Below are 12,224 nucleotides of genomic sequence, written 5' to 3'. Positions count from 1 at the left end.
GACTTTCCAACAAGAAGGCCGGTTAGTGCCGACTGTGGTGGTTTAATCATGTGGCCACCTGGCCTAAGTAAATCTAAGAACCACATCATCATCGAGGTAAGCCACAAACCAGCCGTCAGATCACAGTGAACGTCAATCAGCACGAACTTTAATGGCAAAGGATAGCATGAGGTGATTAGCACCAAATAGGATCCAACGTGTGGCAGGACTTTAGATACAGCCCCCAAAGGGACCAAATAACTTGCACAACCACCACTTGAGGGCTTGTCTCGCTGAACAGGTAGGGCGCAGCACGCTGGAGCGTGAATCTGCCCCGAGTTAGCTAATGGACACTGCTACTGCACACTAACACTTCCCTGATGCCTTCTGATCCACTCCACTTTGAAACGGAAGCAGATCAAAGTGCACCAGGGAACATTTTAGGCATGACAGCAGGGTCCACGTGGATAGTGAGTGCGCAACAGGCTAATGCACTGTCAATTTAACAAGCAGCAAGATGGGGTGCAACTGTTCATCTAGACAAACCCTGTTGATTTTGAACAAGATTAAACTAGGGCTGCACTTATTGGCCTATATGGCGCAGCACACAAGCCAGCCGAAAAGGAGTATGTGCAGGCTCATTTGTCTTTGCACAGGCTTTCCGATGGACACAGCTTCAGTTAGACACGTCCCTCCATTAGCATGTTTTTATCCAGGCTGTCCAGTCGTTAGCTGTAATTGGACGTCTATATTGTTATGTTAATGGTCAAAAGTGCTAATGCACTTTGCCTTGCCTTGAAAACCCTGGAGGCTTTTTAACAAAACCATCTGGGAACTGACATGCAAGAGTTTGATTTATTCTCTGACACTAAATGGGATATTAAGTTTTGTAGTCAGAAATGAAGCCAGTTTAATGGGCTACCGCTAACAAAAGAACTAAAGAGCTGCCATACCAGGTCAGACCATGGTATCCTGTCTCTGGCAGTGATCTGTAACAGAGCTTCAGGGGGTGTACAGAACAGGGCAATTATGTTCTGCTGGAACACTGATGTAGTTCTGCTCCTCCATTCAGGCTTTTGGGGCCAGGGCAGGCTGCCTCTCAGCAGCACTGGTTTTGGTGACAGGAAGGGCAGGTTAATGGTGTGAAAAGCGCTCTCTGCATCAGGGTGGAGACCCTTTGTTATTGTCCAGTAGCTCAGCCAGCCCTTTCTAATCCCTCCTCTTTTCATGCTCATACAGTGATTACTAGAACAGTGCTTGGCAGACTACCTCATCCCCCTCTCCGACTTTCCTGAGCATTAATTCCCAATCCAGTGCACAGCACTCGTCTGACAAACCCAACCGTGCACCAAGCTCAGGTGAAGGAGGAGGATGCTATTATATCTTCAGGATAGAGGGCCTCACCTCCGTGTGCTCCGTTATTGGAGAAAGGTTGGGGACTGTCAATGGATTTGTTCACAGAAAGCCAAGAAGACCAAATGCCCCTTCCTACAGTGACAGAGTACCCTTTCCTCTGAAGGATCCCAAAGCACTTTACAGAACGGGCCAAATTCAGCAACAAAGATAGCAGAGGATGTACCTGCTTACAGGAGGAATGAACTTTGTCCTGCCTAAGGTTCACTCAGCAGAACTTCACCTGCAGCATTCCATGCCAGGAGTTGGCGGTTCTCCATCAACAATGTTGCACGACAATTTTTAGAAAGAGAATACAAATAACTTCTCTAATTGAAATTGAGCCAACACACTGATGGATTAGAAAGCATACGTGCTGCTATGCTACAAGGGTTATGGGCCGGGCCAGGCCAGAATGAGGACATGAGTGGCAAACAAATCTATGCCTCCGGTAGATTCCTGCACTGAAATCAAGGTGGAATTTCCTGGAGACAAAACCCAACCGCGCTGATATTTTAGAGTAAAATATTTAATATTTATTGTGTTTCAAGACAAGAGGATTTCTATTTAATACAAAAAAACAAGTTAAAGCAGAACATAATACTGATGATGAAATCATGCCCAACTTGGTGGAGGCATACCTACAAAGCTATCGACACAGACAGCTACACCACCGAACCTCATGCTACAACTTATGAAAATCACTACAACCTGATCAGGAGACAGGAACGAGGCCCTTTAAAAAATACAATTATAAAAAAAGTGATATAAAACCCTTGATTGGGAAGAGAGCCTGGAAACAGATGCTATTGAACACAGAGCCTCAGACAGACATGGCAATGCGTCTGCATAACATGATAGGACCAGCCAGTTGCAACAGTAGGTGTTTCAATGGATCACTGACAGAGTGTGAAGTGAATAATATAATTTAAATGGCCAAAGGCAGGAGAGAAAGCAATGAGTGCTTCGTTCCTAATGCATACTATACACCTCCAAAATTAATGGTGCATTCCAGTTAAATAACTAGCAGAAAGTATAAGAATGACATAAGAGTACTGTCATATCATGCTACTTCATTGTGCAATCAAACTGAGGAGGTGGGGGCCTGGAGGAATGTAGTTATTATAACTACCTTGGGTACACTCATTACCCCATTCAGTGTTACAAAAGAGTAGTGTTTTGACAATTCCCTGACTGCGACAGAACAGCTGGTACACTCTATTCCGTGCGCTGATTCTGAAGAGGATCAGTCAGTTCAAACATGATTTCAGCAGGCTGGGACCAGGTGAAAACTGGAGGTCATGAAGTGCTCTCCAGAGGAGGGAGATCAGAGGAAATTTCCTAAAATTCAGAAAGCAAAGGGTTAATGAACATGTTTCCCAGCTCTAGAGATCAGGATTCCCACAGAGCTGAAGTCACACAGTGGAAGCAAGTTTGTGGGTCGCATGCTACTCCACAGCAGATACTGGTCCTCACTGCGAAATGCACCACCATTCAACATCTTCACCCCTGCTCTGAAAGGCCCAATATGGGATTAGCGGGGGGGCTGGGGGTTAGATTGAGGTGAAGAAGCAGAGCAGTGTGGTGAACAAGAGGAGGAGAGGCAGTACTAGAATAGCAGGGGGCACTGCAAGCTAGAACTGTAGTGCACTAAAAGAGCTGGGAAGAAGCAGAACTAGTACCATAGAGGGAGTGATGGGAAAGGTGGTCTAGGTCTAGGGTGATGGGAAGGAGGTCTAGGTAACTAACCAAGGTGCATGAACACACATGTGTAGGAGATTCAACAGCACCTGTCTGCTCTGTTCTTGCACATAGGTAGATCCATAAAGATTTTATTTCACTTTAAACTTTAAGTGTCAAAGAACTGCTTACTACAAAATGTGGGTTCTTGTCTCTGCTAGATGCTTATAGAAGAAACACAGATTTGAGCAGACCCTCGCACATCCCTGAGTGGGTGGACCTGCACATGGGTGCGCATGTTTCTCTGCTCAGACCTTCCTGTGCACATATGCACACAGCCTTATGAAAGCGCAAGCCTACAAAAGATCTCCCTCATCCCTAGATCTGCAGACAGGCACACCATTCAGTGCACAGGTATATGAATACACACACACACCCCCCTGGCACTGCAGGACAGACATACCTTGGTCAAAGGCTGGCTTGTTACACCATCTCGTACTGATTGTTTGTGATGTACCGGGAAAGGCAGCAGGCGAGAAAGATCCCAACCAACTGAAATGTGAAAAAATAAACTAAGTATAGGTCACCCAAAACCGGACATCCAAACTGTAATGATTTGGATACAATGCAACCGAGATCTGAAGCACTGGAGACTGTTTTGGTTTTGTAAAAGCAAAATCTGGGCTCCTTTGCTTTAGCGTGGATAAAGCTGAGAGTCAGAGGATCCTGGCAGCCATCAGTGAGAAGGCTCTCCCTGTGAGAGAAAGAGAATGTTGCTTCTTGTTAGAATTTGCTTTATGAACCATCTACTGTTTTATGGTAATTTCACAGAGATTATATTGCTCTCAGGAGCATCACACCCCATTACACAACCAGTAGAAAATATCAACTGCCTCTCCCCACTGCAAGGACAATGATGGAATCAAGGTTGGTGTGTTTCTGATGTGAAAACACTGAAGGACACACATCAGTTATGACTGTTGTGTGGGCTCCAGGCAGCTGTTTTCTGTACCAAAGGCATTTAGGACCTGATCCTAAAAACACTCATGCATGTAACTGTACTCACAGGAGGCAAAGTTGCAGAATTGGGCCTTTCACTTGTGTGACACAACAAAGTTTACTTGAGAATAAATCATGAAATGTTTATATGATTCTAAGCCCCAAACAATGACACGTTCCTCAATAACTGCAACCGCTACAATGCGGTTACCTGCCTAGAGCTGACGAAGGCACATGGGCCCACCCACTTATTCATCAAACTCCAGATGTCCTGTTTGGAATATAGATGTGGAAGCTGTAATAAGTAGAGTGTGATATGTACATCCCAGGAAGGAGGGAGGAAATGGATAGCAGCTGAAAGAGACCAACTGGCTCCAGCCCTAGGAAACTGACAACAAAATGCAATGAAGACAGTTTGCAAATGTACCAGCTGCAAGATAAAGGTCTGTGCTCCAACCTCTCCCAGTCCTTGCTGTGTCTGTCTGTTACAGGGAACAGCACAGTGACAAACGAATATCAGAATAAAACAGGCTGGCCGAGATTCTTCTCTCTGTGCTTGTGCTATTACATGTTAAACCTTGACTCGGACAAGATGTGCCTGTATACCTCACAGGCTGCTTTCAGGCAATTTCCTTCAATGAAGAGTAAATTAAAGCTAAAATAAATCAAGCAATCAATACACAATCTCACTCTGCCAGTCTCTTCTCTGGTTTTGGGTCTGTGTACTCCTTTGCCTCAATCTCAAGCTGCTGTTTCTTCATACTCTGTACTCAAAAGCAAACACGCTTTGAAGAAAATAAGGAGTTCTGCCATTTGGAATTGATACAGACATCTGTGACTCTATGTTCGAGAATTTCAGAAAGAATGGAAATCGCCTCGAAACAAGAGTCAAGTCAAGTAATGAGGTGTAGTTCATCTGTGTCTTTGTCTCTGTTGCCACCTTCCTTGCCGACTGCAAGGTGTTCGAATTCCTAGAAACAATCACAGCCAAACATCACAGAACACAGGCGATTTCAGCAAACCTAGCAGCTGCAGCAGAAAGACTAAGGGCTCAGACCACAACTGAGGCACTCAGCAAGACCTAGGCAGTACAGTAGATGATCTTACTTGACATACTATGCAACACAGAAACTTGTTCAGATATCTGCCCTGTTACGTACCAATACACACTGATGTGCTGTCGCAGTATCAGCATTCTGGGAGAGCCTGTGGATAAGGAAGATCTGCACCAGCTATCTTTTAAATTCTCCCTAACACGTAATACTCTGACACACACAAGAGTGAAAGATGACCCTACAGAGATGGTGAGAGCACATGCCTATGTGATAAAGCCATGAAAGAAACACATGCTAAGGGACACCATTTTGATCACCTTCTCAGATGACAGAGACTGAGACCAAACGTGTCAGGAAGCTCCATCAGCCAGAGAGACCCTATATGAAGGCAAAACCTGCTAACCTTAGCCCACTAGGCAGGCTTTCAAGTGCTCAGGAACCAGAATTGAGGTCAAATTTTCCAAGCCGCTCAACTAAATACAGGCCAGATTTGCAAGAGTTCTCAGCACCAAGCAACTCCCACTGGGACACTTATGATCACATTTTCACAACTGCTCAGCACTCAACATGCACCCAATGTAGGGAGCTCTTCTGAAAGCCCACTTCAAAATGTTCCCCATGCACACAAGGAGCTCAGGCCAGAGGCCTCTTGCTTCCTACTGAGACAAGGTTGGTCAGATTAGGAGGCACTAGTTCCGTTGCTGCTTGAGACATGATGCTTCTTCACCACCAGGATAAAACCTCAGGTTGAAGAATCAGAGGGAGAGGAAGAAATAGCAAGGGGAGAAGAGGGAGTCTGTAATATTATGCACACTGTTCTGCAGTGTGGCTAACAGAAGATGGTGTCATTGTATTAACTGGGTCTGAATTTGAGAGAGGCATTTCAGGATGTTTTAGGTCACCTACAAGCACTAAGTTAGTTAAACTATCATCCTGAAAGGGCAGCGGAAGCAAGCGTGACAGTTTGTGCGCTCGAAGAAGTAATTCAGACAGCTAACACTGCATCAGAACAGGAGAGGTTTGGTTGCACTGGCATCTCTTAGAAGTTGGCTGTTTCCAGAGTGAGCTGTTCTCAAGCCATACGCAGGCTTGCTGGGAGGAAGCTGGCATTTTCATCCCCAGTTTTGGAGATGGGTGACTGGGTGGCACTTAAGCAAAATGGCAGGGGAATCTGCAGAACGGTCAACCATTTCCTCCTCTCTGAAATATGCTGTGCCTTTACATATGTAAGAAAATATTAAAAGACATTAAATACAATTACGAATACAAAAACTAGACTCAGAGCTCCTCAAGGACCATAGAAGAACAGCAAGGGAGAGTTTACCTGGAAGCAAGCGATGCCAAAGGAGATACCAGCCACAATGCCCATTTTGGACTCCATAACTGTTGTTACCAGACTGAAACAACCCTGCAGAAAAAAAGAATTAGCATGAGAGTAGAGCATGGACAATTCCGGGCCGCCAGACACCATGGGTACATCCTTCCAACCCACAGACACCACACAGGCAGCTAGAGGGGTGAACAAGCTCAGGAAGGAATCCAAGTAAAGGCCTGGGAGTCAAGTCCTGGGATGTGTGCTGAATTCAGCCATTTGACTTGCTGTTTGATCTTGGGCGAGTCATTTAAAGCTTTGTACTTTGCACCTTTCATCCTGGGCACTTTGCCAAGGTGAGCATTAGCCTTGTTTTATGAATGGGGATGTACAGGTACAGAAAGGCAGCATGATTCACTAAAGGTCACAAGCACGTCAGTGTCCAAGCCAGGAGCGGAACTCAGACTTCCTAGTCCCGGCTTAGCCACTAGGTAACACTATCTGCCTCTACATTTCTATTCATTCCCCTGTATACTTTCTTCACAACGGAGCTGTGAGGATTAAGTGCTACAGGAACATAAAGCATTGTACAATAGTATCTCACACACAGGGCAAGTGATACACTGCAGACACAGATGCAGACACAGATCCTTTCCCACCAATAGGGAATAGCTGAGACTTCCAAATAACTTGAGAAAAAACACTGGAGATAGTTTCTCTACACATCTTTCCCCTATCAGCAGCAACATGGCCTTCACCCCCATTACTGCATACAAGTTTCCTGTGGCCCAATAACCCTCTTTCTGGAGCTAAGTTCCTTCTCACCTACAGGACTTGACTCTCTACCAGGGAAAGAAGATCCAAGTATCCCAGCTCTCCCCTCCCCACGCCTGCTTCCAGGACACACAGAGGGATAGTCTCTGAGATTCACTTACATTGCCATACACCATAGCCTTGGCTTTATCCAGCTCCTTCAGATCACTTTCTGTGCAGTTTTGGAACTTGCAGCAGCTCAGAGGGATTCCCTTCTGTGCAAAGTAGGTAGTGTTCACCCAGTCAAAATAGTTCTGGACTCCACAGCAGTGTAACTGGGGAAAACAAGTTTTAGAACAGTAAGGAGTAGTGCATGAACCCCAAAGTACCACATCTCCAAGGCTACACCAATCACTGCAAGCTCCCCAAATTTTCCCCCCTTGGCCTCCCCCTACGTCTCTCCTCACTGCATCCCAACAGCCCTGTGTAGACATCTTCCCCCACCTCCTGCCCTTTACCCCTCACCTCCTCTGAACAGCGCATAGCAGCTATTTTTCTTCAAATGCAAACGCTTTCAGACAGTCTCAGGGATACAGATATATGCAGGAGAAGGACAGTGTCTCTACAGGGACAAGCACGCTGTAGGCACTCAGATAAGATCTGCATAGCACATACCTTGTAAGGCCGCCTGTGTGCACACAGCCGCCCTCTATGCTGTCCATCATAACGGCTGTCCCTCGCATGCCTGAGAACTGGGAACATTAAGGCAATACTGCTCCCCAGTATTCTGAGCCAATCACATGGGGAATGAGGCAAGGGGAGGCTGCAGCACACTCTCCTTCAGAGGAACAGCTCTGGCAGTAGCAGAGAAGGCATCTAATGTTTAATGCCTCCTGGTAAAACAGGGCCTTCCTTGCGTTGTACTTTGCCCGTGCATGGGAGTCCCAGCCTCAGCTGCTGCACAACACAAGTATCGGGGAGTCCTGGGCCATGCATCTGGAGGATACAGGCTTCCCCACCAGTTTCTTTAGACAGAACCAAATATGAGCACTCACAGTTCTCTGGATGGTATCCACCGCGTCGCTGTGGGGATCTATTGTTGCATTGTAGTTCCTCAGAGCAAGACCATAGTTGCTCTGAAAGTTGTTCTTAATCTGCAGAGAAGGGAAAGATTTTCATAAGCTAAGCCTCCGAAGGCTACAGGTCCCAAAGAGTTCCCTGTCACAAGAACTTCTTTGCCTTAAAAACACAGCTCCATCAGAAAGAGAACCAGGAATGGCTTAAACCATGTTAGAAAGTCATTCCTGTTACTATCCAGATGTGAGACTGGCTATGAAGATGAACTGGGGATTAGGGAAGGGAGCACTGCTCCAACTGCACCGAGCACTGGAACTTAATTCTTGCATTTACAGGCAGACCTAATCACTGTGACATCACAATAAAATCATGGTTTGTGTGGGCCATATTTATGGCCAAAGACACTTGCAAAATCAATCTGACTGGCACGTTTCAGATGAAGGATCAAACTCACAAAATTAAAAAGTCTGTTTTTTATAAAAATGTGCATATCTGTCAAGCTTAGTAGGAACTAGGGAATGGTCTTGGTTTCCACTTTACAGTCCTTGAGGGAGATGTTCAAAGGCACAAATGGGAGGTAGGTGTCTAATAGCCATTTATGCCTTTGAACATCTCCCCCACCTCATTACAGTCAGGTTATTTCGAATCACTGAAATACTTTTCTACACGATTTAAGGCACTTTAAGGGATTAGTGACTAAAATTTCTCTTGGGCAGTATAATGCATCCATTGTGATTATTTCTAGGCACTCAACATATAGTCTCTCTAAATCCCCATTGATGTTAAATACTGGTTAACTTGGTAGATAGTGTTACAGTTGTATTTCACAAGTACTGAGTTCAAGTTTAACTTTAATTTTATCTTTGCTAATATTTTGATTAATCATCAGCAGTACAACTACAAATTAATTCTTGTGATTCAAATATTTCCATCCCAAACATGTCACATGTATACAAAAGTTAGAAAGAGGCCAGCTGTGATTGGTTATGGTATGAGATTTGTGAAAAAACATAACCATGCTGGCAAATGGAGTAAAGCTAGTTATTTAAAGGTTGTATCCAAAAGAAAACAGTTCAGATTTAGTCCCCACTCCCAGTTCAGAACCCAAACATGTGGGTCCCCCAATGTTGGCCCTAAATTTCTCTCATTTAACTTGCCCGTTCAACTAATTAAACTTTTCTGATGTGGCTTTCTTTTTTTTAAAGCAGTTTTTACATCTTTATATGACAAAGATTTTTCTTATTCAGCTTTTTTGTGCGTATTCAACATTTGGAATCAGAAACTGAGCCAAATTCTGTTCTCAGCAACAACATTGTAAATCCAGACTACTTCAGTGAAGTCAAAAGGATTACTCCAGATTTATACCTGAATAAAAAGGAGCAGAATTTGGCCCTCAGTATGCAGCAACTAGGGGATTACATGAAGTAAGAGGAAACAACATGTAAGTGAGAACTCTGTCCTGAGCAGGGGCTGCATCCAAGTTCTGGCCTCAGGCTGCCTCAGGAAGAGGAGGGAAGGGGTTAAAACCAGAGAGATAGGTCACACCTGGACTCACCTCATGTCTGAACACAAATCCTACAACAGCAGCCACCAGCACAATCAAGAAGATGAGGGACAAGAACATGGCATACTGTGGACAGAAAAGAAGAGAGAGTCAATGCAACCAAAATACATTCCAGGGCTAACACAGGTACACAGAAAAGAAGGCTGCAGGGAACGAATCTATTAGGATACATCCTGGACTCAACCTCTTTGGCAAAGCTGAGGTGCTGGGATTTGTGGCTACGTGAGAAAGTCAGCAAATATATGGTTCAGTACTTAGCACTGTACAAAGAGGGGAGAGAGTGTTTCTCGAGGCAGACACACATACACAGCACAGCACAAAGGAGGAGCACATGCAGACAGCTGGTGAAGTCCTGGGTTGTAGAAGCAGGTATTTGATTTATGAGCCTTCTGGTAGTCAACGACCACTTACCAGTTTTAACATCCATGTGCTTCCACGGCAGGTGGCGAAACAGCCAAAAGTGCCCAGAAGGATGACAACAGTACCTGTGCCAATGAGTACGTAGGGGACATTGGTGGCCTTCTCATTTAACAGGGAGAAATACACCTCTAGGCCCACCTTGCCCCAGATGCCAACTGCCAGGAGGATAATGCCAGAGATCTGGAGAAATCAGAATTGAGACTCAATCATCCTGACTCCACTTGTCACTTCAAAGCACTTTACTTAGCCATAGTCACTTAAACCCACACACTGAGAGACTAGGAGACACAAGATACTCTGGAAGTATGCAAAAAGACAGGGATCCCACAGGAGAGAAATGGGAGGTTAAGGACAGATAAACTGGGGATGGGAGGGCAGCGTGAGCAGAGGGGTTCCAGGAAAGACTGCCTGGCAGAAGTCCTTGAAAGTGGGCATTAAAATCATTGATGTGAAATCATTTTTCAGAAAGGCAGTGCTGGGAATCTAGGAAGCACTTGTATAATCAGAGCATTTCATCTCTGAACTTCAGTCCCTCGGGCATTGTATAAACAGGAACTCAGATGAATCTGCCTTTGGGAATTAAATTTCCCCAGGTAGAAATAATTTGCTCTTTTACAAACATGCCCATGGGTGCCACATTCCAGACCCCGTCATGCACGCGCGCACACACAGAGGGGAGAGAGGCACAGAGAAGTAAATGGGGGGCAGACAGGCCGGCCCAGCGCTAATGGATCGGACACACTCACCTGCCAGAGTAGCCTGGGGAGCAGTGAAAGGAAAGGGACAAGGTTACGGGGTGCACCCCACCCAGCACTGCTGTTCCCCCGAGGCTGCCATACCAATACTGGGCATGGACGGGCACGTCACCAGCCACACAGGTGCCCCTCGGGTAACACACGCGTGTGGACGTGCTACATGCAGGGCCATGACGCGGGGTGAGGGGAGCCCCGTGATGGGCACAGACTGCCGGGGGGGGAGGGGGGCACCTGGCCAGAGGGTCCCTACAGGCCGGACAGGCGACAGAGGAACCCCTCTGGAGCCTGGGCCCTACCCCCGCATCCACCCCGGAGGGGTCCAGCCCAGCCCAGCCCAGCCCCCCGAGGTCCTCTCGCCTCGGCCCCCACTCTCCTCGGGGCCCCGCCCCACCTCCCTCGGGACCCCATTACCCGCCAGGGGTCCCCACTTCTCCCCAGGCCCCTGCCCCGGTGCCCCCAACAAGCCCCGGGACCCCATTACCCGCCAGGGCCCCCACCCCGACACCCCCGGGCCCGCCGCCGCCCGCTGCCTCACCCAGAACACGAAGCTGTAGGTGAGCAGGACGCTCTTGAGGCAGGTGATCACCGGCTTCGTCTGCAGCCTGCGGGACGGGGGCGCCATGGCGGCCGGGCCACGCTCGGATCTCCGCCGCCAGCCCCGCCCCCGGGCGGCCCCGGCCGAGCCTGGCCGGAAAGCGCTGGGACGGGCCGGGCCGAGCCGGAAACGGCCGAGAACTACCGAGGCTTGAGCCCCCTCGCACGTCCCCTCCCCGGCCCGGCTCGCCGCGAGCCCGCCCCTCGCTCCCTCCCCGAGACCGGCTCGCCGCGAGCTCGCCCCTCCCACCCGTGCCCCCGAGACTAGGCAAAGCTCCCGTGGCTCCGCTGGGTCCCCCTCCCCTCCTTGTGGGCGGTCGAATCACACAACTCCCGATTTCACAAACATCCCCAGAGGTTTGCAAACCCTCCCTGCAAGCTGCGCTCTTGCAAGGCTCCCCCGTGTGCCCGGGTGAGCCCTCGCCCCGGGGGCCCTTGGACCTGCTTTTGCACCCCCACCCCGCGCCTTAGGGAACTAGGCCCTGCCAGTGCCATCTTTCACGTCAAAGGCAGCCAGCTTCATAATCAAGTTGGAGGCGGTTGAAAAGAGGGGTTATTTATTGTGGCAGAGGATGGCTGGATGGAGCCCTCACTATGGGCTAAAAACAGGTTTCAGAGTAGCATCCCTGTTAGTCTGTGTTCGC

General features: G+C 47.7%; 1 protein-coding gene across 1 annotated transcript; it reads right to left on the bottom strand.

The window, feature by feature from the left end:
- Window positions 1-1,899: 1,899 nt before the first annotated feature.
- Window positions 1,900-11,656, bottom strand: TSPAN6 (tetraspanin 6). The gene is made up of 8 exons (XM_074964428.1): window positions 11,522-11,656; window positions 10,223-10,411; window positions 9,803-9,877; window positions 8,226-8,324; window positions 7,353-7,505; window positions 6,430-6,513; window positions 3,515-3,603; window positions 1,900-2,712 (listed from the first exon to the last, which is right to left on the bottom strand). The coding sequence occupies exons 1-7, from the start codon at window positions 11,606-11,608 to the stop codon at window positions 3,535-3,537; spliced, it is 756 nt and encodes a 251-aa protein (XP_074820529.1). The 5' UTR covers window positions 11,609-11,656; the 3' UTR covers window positions 1,900-2,712; window positions 3,515-3,534.
- Between the last annotated feature and the right edge of the window lie 568 nt (window positions 11,657-12,224).

The sequence above is a fragment of the Natator depressus genome, chromosome 9 (assembly GCF_965152275.1).
Source record: "Natator depressus isolate rNatDep1 chromosome 9, rNatDep2.hap1, whole genome shotgun sequence".
NCBI lineage: Eukaryota > Metazoa > Chordata > Testudines > Cheloniidae > Natator > Natator depressus.
The sequence above is the reverse complement of the archived record's forward strand: the minus strand, read 5'-3'. Positions and strand labels throughout refer to the sequence as shown.

Coding starts and splice junctions, on each gene's coding strand:
- TSPAN6 (XM_074964428.1), bottom strand. CDS start 11,608: ATGGCGCCCCCGTCCCGCAGGCTGCAGACGAAGCCGGTGATCACCTGC. Junction 10,412..11,521: donor CCTACAGCTTCGTGTTCTGG/GTGAGGCAGCGG, acceptor TGATTTCTCCAG/ATCTCTGGCATTATCCTCCT. Junction 7,506..8,225: donor TGGATACCATCCAGAGAACT/GTGAGTGCTCAT, acceptor TGTTTTCCCCAG/TTACACTGCTGTGGAGTCCA.